The sequence below is a fragment of the Neodiprion virginianus genome, chromosome 2, assembly GCF_021901495.1.
Source record: "Neodiprion virginianus isolate iyNeoVirg1 chromosome 2, iyNeoVirg1.1, whole genome shotgun sequence".
NCBI classification, from domain to species: Eukaryota; Metazoa; Arthropoda; class Insecta; order Hymenoptera; family Diprionidae; genus Neodiprion; species Neodiprion virginianus.
In genome coordinates this window covers 32,247,448-32,267,006 of record NC_060878.1, presented here as the reverse complement: position 1 = coordinate 32,267,006, position 19,559 = coordinate 32,247,448, and the positions used below count along the sequence as shown (strand labels likewise).

The 19,559-nt window shown below is 42.8% G+C and overlaps 2 protein-coding genes across 2 annotated transcripts in view; one reads left to right on the top strand and one right to left on the bottom strand.

Annotated features, from left to right (window-relative positions):
- Positions 1 to 19,559, top strand: part of LOC124298734 (leucine-rich repeats and immunoglobulin-like domains protein 1) — a 305,656-nt gene that overhangs the window by 27,786 nt on the left and 258,311 nt on the right. The window lies entirely within an intron of this gene.
- LOC124298748 (uncharacterized) lies at positions 6,910 to 11,151 on the bottom strand. The gene is made up of 8 exons (XM_046751166.1): positions 10,875 to 11,151; positions 10,508 to 10,738; positions 10,039 to 10,100; positions 9,914 to 9,949; positions 9,692 to 9,830; positions 9,060 to 9,169; positions 8,946 to 8,973; positions 6,910 to 7,200 (listed from the first exon to the last, which is right to left on the bottom strand). The coding sequence occupies exons 1-8, from the start codon at positions 10,951 to 10,953 to the stop codon at positions 7,118 to 7,120; spliced, it is 768 nt and encodes a 255-aa protein (XP_046607122.1). The 5' UTR covers positions 10,954 to 11,151; the 3' UTR covers positions 6,910 to 7,117.

The window sequence follows — 19,559 nt, the reverse complement described above, 5'->3', positions numbered from 1 at the left end:
GATTTTTCTCCGAAAGTCTGGCGCGCACAAAGAGAGAAGCAAGAGAAAGAGAGACGTAACGAGAGTGGGGAAACAAAATGAACTGGAAAATGAAAGAAAATCTTCATATACACGACGTAAGAATTATAATACAGTGGTTGTTCGGCTGCGGCCCCGATGAATAATGCATGATAGCCAGACTATGAACTTGCAGTTTGATAATCTTAGATCCGGGTGAGGTCAGCTATAACACGTTCGGAAAAATTTTAACGACTCCGAGCATGTCGTTACGTGAAATTCGTTTCATCGATCGGTCTCGTTATCATCATCGTCAACGTCGTCGTCGTCGTCGTCGTCATCGTCATCGTCATCGTCATCGTCATCGTCATCATCATCATCATCATCATCATCATCATTATTATTATTATCATCATTATTATTATTATTATTAAATATATACATGTACATTATATTGTAGTCACCAGGCACGCTTTATATACTCGCAATCACATGTACATATTATTCATGTATGCATACAGCGCATGTGCATTTACTACCCATTTGCCTTCCCTACGTGAGATTACGTGTCGCATAATCTCCAGACGCTAGACTTAACGCCGTACAACTATTCCTGTACGTCGCTCCATCTCTTTCGAGATAATTATCGCGATTTAGGACTGTACGTCACCGTTTATTTTTATCATCATTACGTTCGTACAGCATGTGAATCAAGAGATTTTGGGGATTTTTGAAAGTAGTCAAAGTTTTAGTAAAAATGAAAAGGAGGGAGCTTAGTTGACTAGCTTTGGTAAATCCTAGCGACCTTTCAGTTGTGAATTTTGAAACTTTGATTGCAGCACAAGTTCAAATAAAAAAAAAAAACTTCCAATTCAAATGAGAATAATATTCTTGCAATTTGTTCGTTGAAGGCACTATAATTCAGCTGAGTAGCTATGAAGGCATTGAATAACGGTGCCAGTGATATGACCTAAGCCACACGTATATAATAATGTACGAAAGTAAGCAAGACAAACGGGGCCCGGAAGGTACGCGTGTGTCACTTTCGAAATTCGGTCAGTAAGTAATAGTCGACCAAAGTATCCCCATTTGTTTTCTTGTTGAAGACTTACAACACCAAGATCGTGAGAAAAGAAAGGGATAATAGATAAATAACCCTCTATCTCGATTATTGCTTTGCAATGACGTGCATCCTTCAGTCATATCCTCTTCGACCACGCTTTAAATCGTACCGCTCTTCACCATAAGATTTTCAACGGCAACAGGTTTTAAGCAAGTAAAAAACCACGGCTTTAAAGTAAAAGTATAAATCACGAATATCAAATGTACAAAACCCAAGTACAACCTCACAACTCAAGGAATGGCATTCAACTGCCAGCACTAAAGTTGGAGGTAGAAATAGGTTCTTTTTTTAGGACAAGGAATTATTTTGACGAGAAGTCCTTCCGACTTTATGGCTCTTGAGGGATTTTATATGGCTTGGTTTTCGTCCCTTTTGAAAGCGTTCTGTTCTCGAATCGATGGCGCAGCTCTGGTGCGAGCTTTTTATCGAATTACTTTGACTTTAGGGACTAGTAGGAATTTGCGGTGAAAGGAAGATTTCGGAACCTTAAGGCGTGCAATCGTTCAGCACAATCGGTTTACGCCATCCTCAGATATACTACAATCGGATTCATCGTCGTACAATTAAATGCACACCTATACATCCATGTGCATATTGTGCATATTGTGTATGTATTTCTCTCTGGTATTATCACGAATATCGTCAGTGTCGCATCACAATTACATGCCACCCACGTTTTCCAAGTTGACGCAATTTTTGCATCATAAATGGAAGGTGTGCCGTAACGGTTACTTTTTGCCAAGTACTGCAGCGCACCGTATGACAATCATTCCCATAAATTTTTTTCCATAACATTTATACCGTGTGTATGTCGTCGTAAATTTCGTCACACGTTTTCTCAATATTCCACATTACACTCTGTCCCCCTGTGTTTATTTTCGTTCCTCCTTTTTTATGCATTACGAGTAACGCTTGTTTTTCGTTCGTGATCGTTGGGTCATTGGTAAAATGTATTAGAAGAAGACCGACCACGATTCTTCAGTATCGCAGTAAGGGATTCTTTCACCTTACCGTTGGTGCGCCCATCAGGAAACCGCGAAAATCCGACGATCAACATGGCAGTGGAAGACCTTCGGTAGCGTAGGAAAGAAAAAAAAGGTCACTAGAAAAACGATACAAATTCCTGTGTATTTCGAAGCTTTATTGCTTCGAAAGTTCGCCCCCCCCCCCCCCCCCCCCCCCCCCCTTACTCGTATCGAACTTCCCGCGGTGCGGGGCGATCGGACCGAGAGTACTTCGTGAGCGAATGGAGGTCTCTTTGATGTCTGAACAGCGGGTGAGCGAGGTGACACAGTCAGGCTTCGCCCCACGGGCCTATTTCCTATCCTATCCCGTTCAACAAAAACCGTGTATTACCGTTGTGTCTGATCCAGTGACGTGGAAATTTTTCAACTGGGAAAATAACGCGCGTATGTCGAAACGGTAGCAATTTTTTTTTTTTTTTCTTTCTGCTTTTCTTTTATTTTTTAACGTGTTTTTTTTTTTTTTTACTGTTAATTTTTTTCATTTTTCCTTCAATTACAATTCGCTCGAAGGGGGGAAATTTTCCATTGAAACCGAGGGAATTATCTCAAGATTGATGAGCTAGAGGGTTGGGAAATTGTAATCAACGGTTGGTTGTATGGAAGTAAACCGCTTAAGCGTTATTAAAGGGCACGGGCATGGGATCTTTTAATTACGCCACTGGCCGGACACTTTAGTTGCGTTAACCGAAACGACGGTGGAGGACAACCCTTTACAGTTACGGTCAGTGACCGACCAAATTCAAATTATTATTTCAGAGGGCCGCTGGATCAACGTGTGCACTCATCAGCGAAGCAATTTCCTCATTATCCTTTGTGACACGTCGCTCTTTCTTCGTCCTTTTGTTTCGCTGGTTCCTTGCTACAGGCTTTCTTTTTGTTTCATTATTTGGTTTCTCTTTCTTTATTTATTTTCAAACACGCAACGCGTTTCTCTCAAGGCTTTTGCGCGCTTATGCAACTTTTCGCGAATATCAACGTTAAATGCAACAGACAAGCTGGCTTTGCATTCGATGCTGAATTTTTTTTACCGAAGGTACAGATTATCGCCTCGGTGATCTGCGTTATTTTAACACTGTTATAACGATGTAGAAAATCGCTGCAGGGTGTCCGACAAAAGCTTCATTTCATCAAAAAGCGTTAATAATCCGGGCACAGTGCGACGTGTTCATTTCCTGATCACCAGTTTACGTGCAAACTAAAACGCTGTTGTATTTTCATCAAACAATGAACGACGAGTAGAGTATTACATTTTCATCTAGAGGTGTCACTGGTCGTGTTGCTATATTCGCGATGGTGATGCGCAGGTCGTTCGGTTGCAACAAATCCATAAAGCTTTTTCAGTCGTGTCATGTTCCAACATTTGTGCAACGTATTATTCTATTACATCTCACCGTGCCGGAAACAGTTAAGAGCCTGCATCTGTAGATTAACGACCTAAAATTTGTACCCAACGACATATTCCTCCATACGATATAGACTGCAGACTGAAACGAATCTCGTTACGTGATTGATCAATCTTCTAGTTACAAAATAACATTGAAAATAAGGGAATGGTAATGATAAAAATTGTAGACTAATGGATGTATGGACCAAAAAAAAAAAAAAAGGCAACGGTGTCAAAATAAAAGAAGTAATCGAAATATCGGAGACACTTATGCTAGTGGTGAAAAATAAGTCTTTGCGAAGGATTGGTCACGGGACATAAAAATTTAAGTGCACACAGCGACGACGCCGGCTCGTAGATTTTCTTTTCTGTATAAAAACTTTCGCGAGTGCTCTCCTTTTAGAAATATCAATGCATGACAGAGGGGTAAATGGGGGGTGGGGAAAAAAAAATAAAAAATACATCGAGCTACGGCACAAGGAAAAAACATTTAGCGGTAAGCAGAATTCGTTGAAAGTCAAATTTATCGTATCTCAAAAGCAACTTGTCTTTTTTGTTTGTTTTTATCGAACCGAATTTCTCATCGAGTTGAATATCTGCTAGTCCAAGTATTAAATGCCAAGTGCACCTGGTAGACTGAACCGAAAAATACTCATGCACTGGGTAGTTCAAACAGATAATTGACGCCTGCACATGAAAAGTTTTTCCAGCCAGAGAATTTTACGGACTGGCGATGAAAAATTTTTCTTCAATTCTTCCAATAAACTGAAAGAAGCATTTTTTTAAACTCTAGCTGGATGCCGCAAACGCCGTTTTGTTTGCACCTTCGATTTTTCTCTTGCACGTCATTCAACTTTGTTTTTCTGAACGGAGCTCTCTCTTGAAAAAAGATATATGCATAGTTACATCCGTATCACAGAAGTATATAATGCGTGAACGTGATTCTTTGCGAAGTAATTTATTCCCTGCGTTTTACTAAGTTCTATCCATCTTCCATTTTCGTATCAATCTTCGGAGCGGAAAGGCAGAAAAAATATGAATCCATGCTCGCATTTTCGCGCACACGCGGCACACATGGAGGTATATATAATACGTTTACATACATAATGTTATACATAACTTTGACCTTCCCTTTTCAACACTGAAACGAACCTATTGCGGCATATATTTTCCTGGGAAAGTTCTTTTTGTTGGCTTAGGCAGCGTACACACCGATTGCTGACGAATTTCTTATCGAGTATCAAGTACATACGAATATCTGCGCGTAAAGAAAGGGAATCCTTTAGCTCCCACGTATTATTCCGCGATGATGCAGAGGGGTAAGGACTGTTCGTAAAGTTGTCGAAAAGCTAAATTACTTTCAGCCGTGACGCAATCCCCGTTAAATTATGGCTGATAGACGAGAGCTTCGTTCGGTGTGAGAGTGATCTGATTCCGAACGGACGTAAATTCTGCGTCTCCATCGTGGAGATAAAATTTCTGCTCCATTGTGGTTAAATAAATAAATGCAGAAAGAAACGACTGGATAAATATTATATACCAAGTGGTTTGATATACCGTAGTCATGTTTTTCCGTTCGAACGAGGGTAACAATAAACGTCGTCTCAAAATTTATGGGTGTATTCCGGCAGAACATAATACATACGTGTCTAATGCCTTGCGTTTAGTTAGACACCCGATGTCGCAGGGTTGAGTTGGAATTAGCTCGAGCTAGAATTGCGGGTCGGTTCAAACATGGAAAACTTGTTAGATCAGTTTGAGAAATGGGAATTCCCCGTGCATTGCCAGTGTTCGCCCGTAGGTGAAATACAAGCGTAACGATAATCGCTCGTACTCTCCAAAGTCGTCTGCCTTGCACTCAGCACCTTTGAGTCTACGATATGGTAAATTTTCATCGGAGCAAACATCAACTCTGCATAATTGCTCGCTATTTGAATTTTCAACAAATATGAAGACCGGGGAACCTGCAATTTGGTCTCCATTTCCACGCCCTCGTCTAGTCACGCTCGTACCCATGCGTACCGATATTCCCGTATGTGTTGGTAGTTTGATTCCAATAGTTTGCCTGCCTCCCACGGCTGGAACACAATCTCAAGTTTTTGACGGGCTGCTAATCGAACGAGTAGATTTCTCGAAAACGATTTTCTTTCAGAGTTATAACTCTACAAACGTGGCGAAAGATAGATGCACGAATCCGCGAGGTCGAAATCGAGGACTGTATTATCCGTTCGTCTACTACCATCGTAATTTTAGTTTTTATACCACCGTGCCAGAGCGAGAATACCAGCCACAGGTCGACGACGTAGTGCAGCTCCAGTTTGCAACTCGAGTAGAGCCTGCTAATTATGGATTAGAACCGACGATCCATGAGTCGCTGTCGAGTGGCGTTACGTTACATTGGCCGGACGTGCGGTGCCATCCACCCACCCTCCACACTTCACCCTCAGAACTCAGGTAGCGATGGCTCTGACAATGCGAGTGTAGAGTATTCAACAATTGTTACATTCCATACGAGAAGATTACTCGAACGGCATCAATGCTATGTAACATTGTCATCCTAGTTGGAGTCAAGCATGGCGGACTTGGATTGACACTGGGAAGAGAGAAGATCAAGTTTCGAAGTACGAAATGATGGTTAAATACTTGGGAGACGTAACGACATTATTAGTGCCATTTACTAATGCTTTTGTTAGCTGATTCGAAGTCCTAATGATATTTATACCTGCAGACGAAGTCCGCGTGACGTAGTGGCGATGAGAATGATCTTAGAAAATGGCCGGAAGCCATTCGTTGTGAAATATTATTATGTTTTCGCATTCGATGTAAGCTGTTTTAATTATTTCCAAGCTGCTTTTTTTTCAACCTCTGCGAGGCAACCTTTTCTCTCTCGTATTCCCGCCACACTAATTATCAAAGTACAGGTATCAACGACACGCGCTGTAAAATTTCTGCTCTTGTGTGGGGTTGAGGGATAATTATCTCCTTTTCCTTTGATCAGCGTTTGGGGATTGGGGTCAGAATCGTCTTCCTTTGAAAATTTTGCTCGCACGTTATGATAACATTGTTGCTGAAAGTTTCCAAGCCGCAAAAGCAGAGATCTTACCGTACCAAGACTGTTACGTCGGCGTCGGTAACAGCTGATCACAGCTCGGCATATCCTATCGAGAGGCAGGTCAACTACTGTGTGGATTAGAGGCTATTAGCTGCAGTGATTGGGTATTACAAGAGGTAACCCCGACCAGTGGCACTAACCATCACGTTATTGGTTCTCCCGGATCAATCTTGAGTAACCTTCATTGATAATTAGGTGCGAGCCGGGAGTAGGCATGCGTTGTGATGTGTTCGATTTGGGAGGCGTAATTATTGGGATATCCTTCATATTATCTTCGTTTATCAACACATTTATGAAATTAGAATTCAAATTAACTATATATAAATACATGTATACTGATCGTTTTTAATAAATAAAAATTTGAGAAAAACTAACAAGATAAAATGTCATACGTCAAACATTGTACGAGTGATTTTCTCAGCTTAAATTAAATAAAGCAAAGTAACTTAAAAACAACTTCCAACGCCTGTACGTGTTTAGAAAAGACTGCGCTCAGTCCCGTTCTTAACGGCGGATTCCTGTAAGCGCAGCCTTTCTCGAAGTCTGTTACATTTTCGGCCTGAAAAATAAAAATTAAATGAAACGAAGCGAAGAGAATTGTGTATAAAATCGAAACAAGAATAAGCAGGAATTCGGCAGGTTCCCGACTTCTTGGAAACTTCACACGTGCGTGCGTCGCGATTGCGGTATAACGCATATCTTGTACGCTCGAGGCTATTCAACTTTACGCCAGTTTACCTTACACCTATACCGACACAGTACGTATACGTATATGCGCGACTATGCTGCAAAATAACCCGAGATTTTCGAGTAACTAAAGACCCTTGTGAAACTTGGAACAACAAAGTAATCCGAGCTTTGCTTGGATACAGCCAATAGTCGAGGACCTCTAAAGCTGAGGCAATCTTTCGAGAAGGAGCATCGATATTACCCCGCTCATCGTTTCTTCGCAATACAGTTGGTCGCGGTGATTTAAGTCGATCGGTATTATACGTTGGATCTTTATAATTGATCCCCGAACCTGTTGCCCGATTTTTCTTTCGTTATAAGTTGCATTTCCGGGTGCCAAATTGAGACGTCTAATATTAGGCGTTTTGATCAGCTTATTGTTTCGGTGTGTTCGTGTACGCTCTATTGTTGAAGATCATCCTGTAAGGATGTTGAAAAAGTGATATTCGATTTTTCTTTTTTCTTCCTCTACAATGCTCGGAATTTTAATTCTAGCTTACGTTGGAGGGTTTAATTGAACGCTCGAAGTTAATTAATTAGTCGTTGGTATTCGTTAACATAATTGAGACACTAAACTTCTGAATAATACTGTATGCATCGATATGTCACGATATGATGTCACGTAAATGTAAATGATTGAAATTCGGAATGATAAAAAACGGATTCCAACGTTGTGGCGTCAAATCATTCGAATGTTAAAATCACGGGACAGATTCACTTGTTTGTGAGAATAATCATAATTGACACAAAGTATATTTTCACGTAACAATGGCCAGCTTATCCCGACGGGGTTGGACGAAGTTCTTCCGAGAAGTGAATGTATAAGCTCGAGAGAAGGTGGAAAAGAGAAGATAAAAAAAAAAAAAAATTGCATTAAACAATATTCAGTAACTGTGAATAATACCGAACGGAAACTGCAGGGTGCTCAAAGAGTTGCCGTTTCCTGAATCCTGTTTTCATCTTGCGGAAGACCCGGCCTTTCCTATACTTCCATCGCCCCCCATGACTATCGTCTCCCTCCACCCCAAGCAAATCCCACTATCCGCGGACCGTTCACCAGCCGCAAGGATATATATTTTCACGGTTGAATTATTCGGCTAGATGAGAGGTGCGGTCGGGTTTATAGGTGGGTAGCTACAAGCTTTTGCGAAAATATCATTTCGTTTCACTCCAACTGATAAACGGGCTCTGCTCAGTCGTGTCTAATAGTCTTGATAGCACCGGAATATTCTCGTCCAGTCTTTCCATTATGCGCAGTTTCCGTGCAGCAGCTCTATTCGTAGTTATATAGGTGTAATTACAGGAGGCGTTTATTGTCGAGTGAATTTTAAGTGCCGGCTGTAGTAAAGCTGCTGCCTGCACAGGCACCTACACCTACCTACCAACTTTTGATCGGCGAAAAAAGCTCAGGGAATTTATTACGCTGCGATAAAACGATTCTATAACACCTTTTAATTACTACAAACAGTTCTCGCAATTTTTCGCCAATCGATTTCCCACCAAATTGCCAATTTCTTTTTTTCACATAGAGCCTACGTAACGTTACATAGCAAAAGTTAATGAACGTCAACTTACTCTCACGCAGCTTGTCGGCCGGACAATTCTGAAACAGGATATACGGGAGAATGATATCACGACGTGTTCACCTCACCGCTTTCCGATACATTTATCCTCTAAAGTTTAACTCACCAATTGCATCTCTCGCCAGAGACAGTGAATGAAGGCAATCCCGTTTTTATTGCACTTGGCCTGCACCGATCTCCCGTTCGTGACTGCACCGTTATCCGTTGACACTTCACCTGCAGGGGTTGAAATTTAATATAATGTGCCTATAAAGTATATCGTGTCTGTTAACGAGTAAGGCGTTACGCCTATCCGCCGTCGGCGAATGTCACGGTGATAATATTTTATCAAAGGGAGAGTTATAACGATCGCGTTGTTCTAACAAAAGCCATAACGTCGACTCTGAGCCGATTGTGAGAAACATCCGCGTGTATAAATATTAATAACGCAAAGACGCGAACAGCTGCGGGAAGACAATAACTCCCCTGCGTCTTCGTGCATACTTTCTCTTATTATTATTAACAAGAAATCAGGTCGTAGCATCGCTGACTCGCGATATGGGAGTGATTAGTCACCGTTGAAGAAGAAAGCAGGTCGTCGTGCATCCCAGGTGGATATTATTATTTCGTGTAGCTTTTTTCTTTCAGCGAATACAATTTATTTTATTTTTTTTATTTTTTTAATAACAAAAATTGCAACACCGTTAACGCGACCGTGCTCAATATATTTTTATACGTCAACTTGAATCAACTTCTCACCTTCGCTGGGCTTTTGCGTTTCGGCGAAACACTTTTCCAGAACTTGATCTGCTATCTCCGCCTTCCACGGTTCCGACGAATACGTATTTTTCACGTATTCTCCCATACTTTCCTTCATCACGTTTCCCATGTGGTCCAGCTAGCCAGAAACAAAGATAAAAATTAGGTCTCGGATCTAAAATTTTTTCACTCTTACAACGCTTTAGAACGAATCCTACTCACAACTTCCTTTTTCTGACCGATACACTGCACAGCGCACTGTTGGAAAATGGTCAATGTTTCGGTAAGTTTTTTTTGTTTTGTTTCTTAATTCTAAAGTAAGCGAAAATGCGTAAGTAATAGCTCACAATGTATTCCTCTTTGGTTCTGTTGCCGTGGATGAATCCCTCGTATTCTTCCATCATTCTGGCTGGAAATGAGAATAATTCAGGTTGAACGGAATTCTCTCCAGTGAATTGTATAAATCTGGTAAATTTCGCGAGGCACCTAGCTTAACCTAAATAGAGATAACTTTATCCCCCTCGCTCCCCCCGGAATTCCTCTGTTCTCTTGAGTTCTCCGATGTTCAGATTCGCGAAATATTTTCTCGAGAAGGAAACGGGTGTGGATTTTAACAGGCAATATAAAACGACTAAACAGCCAACAGCTGACGGAGTCAAAATGTTTATTAACGAGCCACCGAGATTGCGTGTTCCTTACGCTTCATCGCTCCTCAGCGAATAGCTCGGCGTCAGATTTTTGGCAATCAAGCGTCGACTGAACTTTTGATCGATAATTGTTTTTGTTCATTTAGTTTGCGCCCGTGACGCTGCTCACCTTTTCTCACGACTTCGGTAGCCTTCTTCGCTTGATCGAAACACTCCTTCTTAATGTCTCTGACGCCGTCGCCCCAGAGAATTTTCAGATCGTCATTTTCACCGCAGCAAGAACGACGAGGCTTCTTCTTTTTCTCACCGTCGCCCTGCGCGGTATCGCGTCCTTTTTCCATCTCCGACGACCGTCGGACGCGGGTGGAAATCTGGTCGAATTCATCACGGAAGAATTCATCTGGACATAATTCGACAGAGATATAATAGAAATTCACTCAACGATACGCGTGCGATTAGGCAAGGTCAAACGAAGGCAACGGTGGGCAATTATTTTCAATATCTTATCCGGGGATCCGTAATTGAATTACCCTCACCGAATTCATCGCTGCTAAAGGCACTCGCGACAGCGAGATCAGCGGCTAATAGGAGAGCACAAATCACAAGAACCCTCATGTCTGAAACTCCTAAATCTCGTTTTAGTTTAGGAGGACCAAGAGATCCGCGAAAGGATATATCTCGGGGACCCTGGTAAAAGTCTGTAATTGAACCGAGCTCCGAGGTTCGTACTCGGGGAACGAAGACTGGGAAGTGAATAGGAAACCGTTCGAGGAGAAGCTTGGGCCTAGAAGGAAACCAGGCTTACAGGGTCAGTGACAGACTGTGTGGCTATATAACTGTTCCACGACCCACAGACCTCCCACTATCCCGGCAATCGGAGGACCGATCCTCCGGTCTCTCTCCATAATTCCACCTCCTTTCTTCCTTCCTCCTTCTTGTTGCAAGGCGAACACCGAACCCCCCCCCCCACCTTCACCTCCCTGACTCAGAGAGGCCCGGACACGCAACTTTGTCGGAGTCGCCCGAGAGAAATGGGAAGTGCCAAGGTTAGTCTGGAATGATGAATTGATCAGACCTGAACAAAATCCACTTGCTCGTAACAAAAAGAGGAGGAGGAGGACAAAAACTAGTCGCAACCGTTGCGTCGGTATAATACCGTTATAAACCGCGGTAAACTCTCTTCCTCGACAACTCGTTGAGTATGTATCTTTTTTTTTTTTTTTTTTTATCATTTACGCCGATTTTTTAACAAGTCAAGACGTGGGTATGCGGTGACAACACTAGCGGTCAACGACTCGCTCCATGATCCTTTTTTTTATTCGATATCATGTTCCCCGTGTTTTTACAGTTTCAAGTTACGTTTCTTCCGATGATTGTTCAGGCGCCTTGGTCATAGTTTTGCCATCGTATAAACTGGAACTGTGTATAACTGTACGTATATACTCGATGCGAGTGCCACACGCGAAATACAAACAGCCTCGATACCTGCTGCATGGCCAGAGAGAAATATAAATTTATATAGTACAACGTACAGGGAAAAATGGGAAAAGGAGCTCAGAGTTTGAAGTGATGATCAACTGTCTGGAACAGTGAACAATACACCGGATAACCAACAACTATGATAGAGCAGCACGCTTCGTTGATCTTAGCAGAACTCGAGTGGATAATATATTGTTTACGCCATTCGCGGTATAACGAGATCCGATTGAATTGTAGAATTTGGAGCTTCTTGACGATCCCTCTTCATTCGTAGCTCTCTTTACCCTGACCGTGAGATGTGGAGTGGGATCGGGACTCGAAAATTTGAGAGAATGCGCGGATTGGCAAGGATTGTTTAAAATAAGGAGTTGAAAGAACAGGTTTCTAGGAATGAGGTATAAAGTTATTTCCAGCAGCAGACAAAAGTGCCCGTGAAGCTGACGATCTCAATTTTTTGCCAGGTGATTTCGAATAAAAATAAATTACTCGTCTGCAGCGACTTCGTTTAACTAGACCATTGGCACGTATTCGCACACTTAGTTTTGCGACGGTAAAATAATCAAAATCGGCCAATTTGCAGAAAAGAGAGAGAAAAAGTATGATGGTAAAAATAAAAGAACGAAGGTGTGTTAATGAAATTCTACAATCAACTATGTACCATCTGCCAGCACCTGTGCCCGCCGGCCAATTTCCATCGGCACCATCTTTTTCAACGATTTGTTTTCAAATTGCATTTTTAATTTCACAACCCACCCAGCTTCGATTCTCTCCCTCAATTCTCACGTACAATATACCGCATATATGTACGATATTCGACGCGTGTTTTACAGGACGCTACGGCTCAACCCAACAATTCGTAGCCACATACGTAAACAAACGGCAAGGAACCGATCCTGTCGAATTGTACATTAAATTTCAGTTCACGTATCGAAACGGGAGGTTGATGTATCGAACGCATCTAAGAAAGCCAGAAAAATTTCGAGACGTTAAGATCGAAATAACGTGCTGATCAGTCCAAGCTGGAACGTCCTGTATTTGTTCGTGTTTGCTTGTCCGCCGATGAAAAATTCCATCCGGTGGTATACTCTACGCATAATAAATAGGAATAGTAAAAAGAGGGGGGAAAGGGAATTCGATTACTGTGTCGAGATTATATCTACGCACGTGTTGGCGACATTTCTATCTATCTCCGCGCTCCGCGCACACGCGAAGCTTTTCGCCGTTCATGTCGTACATACTTGTACCATTGCGTAGGCAGATAAACGCACCTACGCAAAATGCGTACGGGTGAGCAAGCTCGGCACATAGCGAAGCACACGTGGTGCGTCTGGGGTTAAATGGATCGTCCCTCTCTCTCGTTCCCTCGGCGTTCCATGCCCGTTCATCCGTTCATGCATGCCCTCGACAGATAATTGCGTGTTAATAGCTCGCGGAGCGAACCCCGTAGGCCTGATACAAACGGGGGCCTTGGGCCAGCTGTGAGTGTGTCTGAGGGCGCGATGCTTCGACGCTGCCTATCTGCCCGTATAATATCGAGGAAGAGGGCTGCCGGGGGGAAAGCTCGGGGAAAACGTATCGCCCATCGGAGCGCGGACTCCGCGTACACAGCTTTCTCGATGACCATTGGCCGAAAGGAAAACAGTGGCTTCGCTGACCGGTGTGAGTGTTGCGAATTTGTTTGCCAATCGTTAGGCCGATCCTCCACCCTCCTCTTCGCCGGGTGATGGAATGTCGACTGTACAAGTCGATACTCTCGAGCCGCTGCGAGAGTAGCTGGTAGTTTTGAAATTTTGCTTTTTTTTTTGCTACGCGAGACAATACATTCTCTAAAATCGTTTTTGCTATTTCTGATTTGAAGGAAAGTTGGAAAAAATGTGTTAAACATTTCGGTCTCGCACAGTTTTTAGCGAGTATAGATCCTGCAGCTACGCCCAGGCAGCAATTTGGTTCGCAACTCTCACGTTTTACCGGATTTTTCCTTTTTTTCTCGAGTCACGATCGCCTGTCACAGCCAGCCCGCGTCCGACTGATTAACCTTGTCGACCCAGTGAACCAGCCAGCGTCCCCGGCAGAAAGACCCACCTTTAGACTTTTCGCGTCTTTTACCTCGTGCCTTTCGCTGCTGCTGCTGCTGCCGCCGCCTCGCTTTTCGCTTGGAAACTCGAAAGTCTTGTGACAAATTACCGCGATCTATATTACGGCAGCACCCAGAGACAAAGGATCCACGTTGTATCTACGCTCCCAGCGGTGACGATTTTCAGATCTTGTTTTGTGCACGACGACGTTTGTTTTTTTTGTTTTTCTTTGTTTTTTTCTTTCTTTCGCGATTAGCTTTTTTTCTCCATTTTTAATTCCTCTTTTGCAACCTACGCAGAATTTCGTATCTCCTTCGGGTTATACGAACGGACGATGCTTATGGTTTCAAAACCTCTTCGTCTTTTTACATTCATTTGACCCGATTTCGTGACACTGATTCGCTAACTGTTTTTTTTTTTTTTTTTTTCACATTTTTGAGTTCACCAATCGACGAATCTCTGTCCGAGAAACGTGTTTGATCGGATGTCTCTTAAACGCAGTGCCTGATCCCACTCGAACGATGTAAGATTAATCGAGAGAATGGCAAGACGGCGAAGAGAGGGGGATATAATTTATGGGAGCAAGTAATCGCAGCGGTAGCATGCACGTTAGTACGTGACTGAAAGTGGCACGGTTTTCTTCATTGTTACAATATGTACGTAGGTTATACGGACATGAATATGAAAATACTTGTTCATAAAATATGCAGGTAAAATACCTACTGTATTACTATGTATACATTTTTCAGCCGTTGACAGTAGATTTTTCGGAATAAGAATTTCCCTCGCGAATCGTATGTGGGTCTTTGACTTTATTCGGGGAATTTTACTGGTACTACTTTTTGGCCGAAGCTAGGTCTGTGAGAAATGCGAAACAGAGAGCCGTCTCCGAATTGGAGAATCTTCTATTTCACAGCCGTACCGCGTATCCTATTTCTCGACATTTTTTTGCCCTACTGTAATCCTAGTTGCGGATGACGTTATTTTTTGCTCTCCTCTCGCTGTTTTTTTTTTTTTTCTTTTTATGTCCATTTTCTCGTCGTTGAGAAATTAGGTTGACGTAGGGTGTTTGCAACGGCATGCCTCTGACAGCCAGTAAAACAGCTAAAGCATCCAGATCGCTACCAATAAACATCAACTTGGTACCTACGTGGTACCAGCTCTGGCTATCTTATTTCCGGTGACTCAGCGGACAAGTGGATGAATTATCTTTCCTACAAACACCTACTCGCAATAAAAACTTTGTGCAATATTCTAATTTCTGTATGATTTTTAACTGTGATATTCAGATGCTGTGCTACTACTACGCGATAATTCAATCCCGCAGCTTCACGTGTGTGCAAAACCGATTAACGGTTTTTAGATACCATCGTTTTAAGCGGTATTCACACACATACAGCCGGCATATTATATCTCAGTATCGTATCACATGTTCCATGTCCCGTATAATGCGATATTCATCTATGCGCACAGACATTTCAACGTCAGCGGAATCAGAATCAATGAAGAAGAAGAAAAAAAATCGTTTTCTCTTTTGGCGATAGCGTATAGAATTGAGGACTAACTGAAACGGTACAAATATTGTAATTAACCCATCGACAAATAAAGGTGTGCAAGGTTATGCACTTTTTAAACATATTCCGGCACTTTAAATTTGGAATCTGTTTCAACGTTGTTTATCCGTTGAGAAAGAAAAAAAAAAATCTCCACAAAAGTTGTCCGACAGCTGTCTAGGCCAATAAAATACAGCGTAAAAAGAAATGGGAATAGGAATAGGAAATGTGAATTATTCTCAAAATTGATGCACGTTATTCTGACTCTTAAATTATTTCAAACGATTTAAAAGTGATTTTTATTTCATATTTCTATTCTTACGTGTGTCAATTGTGTGTCAAGGAACTGTCTGTAACAGAACAGACTTATTTTATCCAAATATTACCGTGACATATTCGAACGGATTGATATTTATATGAGACATTAATTAAAATATGTCACAGCGCAACCAGTTTAAATGTATTTATAACGATGTAACTTTTTAACGACGTAACTTTTCAGCAAACTTTTACCGACGATTCTCTAACAATATACAAGTCATCAGATCTACGTAAGTATTAATTACGTATAATTATTGTAGGCGCCTTTGATAAAAGGTTTCATTCGCAAACTTCCTTGAATTCCGTCTGGAAGATCAAGGTTTTATTGACTTCACACGCCTCCAGGGCATTATTACGAACGAAGGAAAGGAAGATGAGAAGAAATTCCTTTGAGTAGAATCAATTCAAAATAAAATAAATCGAAAGCAGAGAAAAGCACACGAGATGTCACAAGTACCGTCGACACTGCGGTGAGATCCAGGGTATGAATTTCAAAACTGAAATGAATCGGCGTTCGGCACTCGAGATTTATACACGCGCATGCATCGGTTATAAGCATCCTGCTCGCGCCTCTTTAAATTTTCCCTCTTTGACGGTCACGTTTCTGGTTCGACGTCAGGCGCCGCAACGCCGCTCGAAATTCCTCAGCGTCGCGATACCCGGCGTCCTTGTCGTCTCTCAGCCCCGGCTTAATCCCTAACCTTAGGAACTCGATGTACATGCCGTACCAGACCATACAGCGTCGGCCCTTCTACCCTCTGAGAACTTTCTTGATTAACACTCACTCGGTAATTCCTACCCGAGGATATAATTCAACTTCTCATCCACGTTGTCATCTCCTGAACCAACGGACGACGAGCAGTCACCTGGTCATTCGGGCGAAAGAAAATCGCAAGAAAATCCGTCGGAACAAATCCTCCTTGTTTCTTTCGCCGAATAAAGGGCTCAAGTGGAATTGGTTAAGGAGACGCGTCCCGTGTCTTGTAAAACAAAAAAAAAAAAAAAGAAATCGAGTCAGAAACGTGATTTTCAGAACAATTCGTCGAGCATTTAAGCTCCGTGGTCAAACTTTCCTAAACCATTGTCGAGTGTTGGCAATTGCCCGTAACTAACGATCACGGAGTTGTTCTAGTTGGTGTAACTTATCAAACACCGAGAATCTACGAGTCCCCTCGAAGCTTCAATGGAATGGCAAAAATGTAAGCTCGTCTGCGCTCTCCCTCGCATATCCAGGATGCGGTGTACGTTCCGCCCTGAATGTGGACCAAAGTGCACCATCAGCACTGGATGCGATAACTGGAGATTTTGATTCAACAGGATTCGTTCAAGTCTCGGGGGAGCCGTGTGCCCCGCACCCTATACTACGGATATACCCACCTTTCCGACCCGTCGCACTGCGCAGTGTGCAAGCTGTGCAGTGCCGCGGGTGTGTCGTATACTACACGCGCGTGTCTTCCGTACCAGCATGGACGCAGAGCGGTGCACCGGAGTAGGTATATAGTTTAGCGCAAGTTCGTCCATCGTAGCCGTGGCAACACGTCCTTCTCAGTTCTCAGCTGCGACCCAATTCATTAGAAGGCAATCTATTCGGAGCCGAATTGAGTCCCAACTTCATTACACAGTCGTAACTATTTCCGCTCTCTAGACATTTTGTCTCAAGTTGAAGGGATTTTCTCAACTGAATCCCCTCGCTTTGTAATCAGCTACCGCAATGGATGTTTATTCATTTATCTGTACCCGCGCGGTATTCGTCAGTCGTTAGACACTCCGGCTCGACGGTTGTTTTCTTTACATTTTTTTTTTCGACCAGGAAAAAGCTTCCGGCCGTGGTAAGTTTTCGACGAAATTATCAATTCCCGGTTATTTATCCTCAATTACACCTTGAAACCCTCTTCGAAGTTCGGCACGAGGCAACTTCTTCCGAAATTCCGAACTGTCCGACACTTTTCACTTCGTTATCGGAGTCCGGGAGGCTTCTCGAGTTTACGAAGCACCCGGTTTTTTTTTCCCGGTGATTCTGCCGGGTCGCGGTTGAAGAAGTGCGTAATTAGCGCATCCTGCGCAACCCTCCTTGATTTAGACTGTCAGTGAGTGTTGAGCCTGGAAAGAGGATTAACAACGAATTCGCGGTGTATCATGGATGAGTAATGTGTCGGAACGTTAACAACAAACGACGGTGCAGAGTGGAGTGTAACACCAATTCCACGGTCCTCTTGACTTTGTGCGTAATAATTCACGGTAATGTTCTCGGCGATAAAGGCGTTCCATGCTCGTTGGTGAATTTCAGGCTATACGCGACGCCCTGAGCATTGTGCTGCGCCTTGCCTACACGCTGCTGGTCTCTCTCTTTCTCTCTCTCGCTCTCTCTCCCTCTCTCTCCCTCTCTCTCTCCCCACCTCGTATTTACGCCTTTCCACCGCCAATTTCTTATCAGCTACTTTAGCTGTGAGGTGCTACTGCCCAATTTATCATTCTCCATTATGTAAAGTTCTCAAGTGTCCTTGGGTCACCCCCGACTCTCCCTCTCGCGGTCTATATCCGTCTCGCTTTCGCCGCCGAGAGGCAGTCAGTTCTCGCGGAAAAGGGCGCCCCCTAATTCCCTGCGTTTCGTATGGCCTCGTTTTCATTTAAGGTGGGTACCTTTGCCCACACGTTAACCAGAATTAGGAAACCTCGGAGTACTAAGAATGTTTTGGGGTCTTGGAAGTGCGTTGTCCCGGCAAACGTTATACGGCCCGTTCTTCAAGTGGCAAGGTGTTAAATAACGCCGAGGAAATCCCCGAGGTTAACGAGTCAAATGAGTTTCGGATCAAAGCGACGACCGCTGTCAGCAATTAGGCATAAAAGTCTTCCAAGACTCGCGGCGAGCCCGACGTTTCGCAACCCCAAAACGACCCTCGTAATTCTTTTAGGCATCAGAGAATTCACATCCCTTATGTACGGCCACTCTGGGACAGGATTTAGTGGATTTTTACTCACCGCGAGCCTGGCCGCATCAAACATCGAAGTACCATAAATTCAAATTAGCTGGAAAACGAAAACAACGTACGCTCGAAATGGAAGAGAGATAAATATTCAACCCGTCATTGTGTCTCGGCGCTAATCACGAATCGTTGCTGTCTTTCGTTATTTATGTACTCGCATTCATTCCTACCTACGTTTAAATGTATGGTCATGTACTTCTTGATGTGAAAAAAAGCCGGGAACGTGCTTCAGTTTGTGTAGAACAGATCTGTAGTTGCAGCTACATTCCTGAAATTAATCATTGGATGGGAAAGAATTCTAACCCCGATGGCAGTCTGTTTCTCTTCTTCGAGTCAACTCCTATCTAAAGATTGAAATTTTGACGACAAATCATTTTCCTTATCCGAGCGAAACGTTTGACTGAATTATAATTGCGAAATTAAACTCGGCAATCGAATGAAACTTGTGCAACAAAATTTTTAAGTACGACGATTGTGCGAGATTATTTACGAAAAACTTTTTACCAACAACCGAATAACTGCCTGTTGAAAAAGTGACGGAATTATTGCCGGTTTCAGGATATTTGAATTTCCATACGCAGATCACTTGGAAGAATGTAATATATGATACCTGAAAAATGTTGAACCGGTTATACAGAGTCGTATGCGGTGTTCAGAGCAGCCGATAAAAATGAATAAATGGCAAACGAAATGAATGTAACGTTTATCAAACAGATCGTTGGCCAGACGACGGAGTCTCGAATATATTATCGGGGGACTGTAAATACGTCTGGATACCTTTTTCACGATTGATATACTTCTAGGTAAGT

What these genes read in the sequence shown, in the direction of transcription:
- LOC124298748 (XM_046751166.1), bottom strand. Translation starts at nt 10,953, where the DNA reads ATGAGGGTTCTTGTGATTTGTGCTCTCCTATTAGCCGCTGATCTCGCT. An exon ending in TACCGAAGTCGTGAGAAAAG is followed by an intron (nt 10,101 to 10,507) that starts GTGAGCAGCGTC and finishes TCTCATTTCCAG; the next exon opens with CCAGAATGATGGAAGAATAC. An exon ending in GGCCGACAAGCTGCGTGAGA is followed by an intron (nt 7,201 to 8,945) that starts GTAAGTTGACGT and finishes TTTATTTTTCAG; the next exon opens with GCCGAAAATGTAACAGACTT.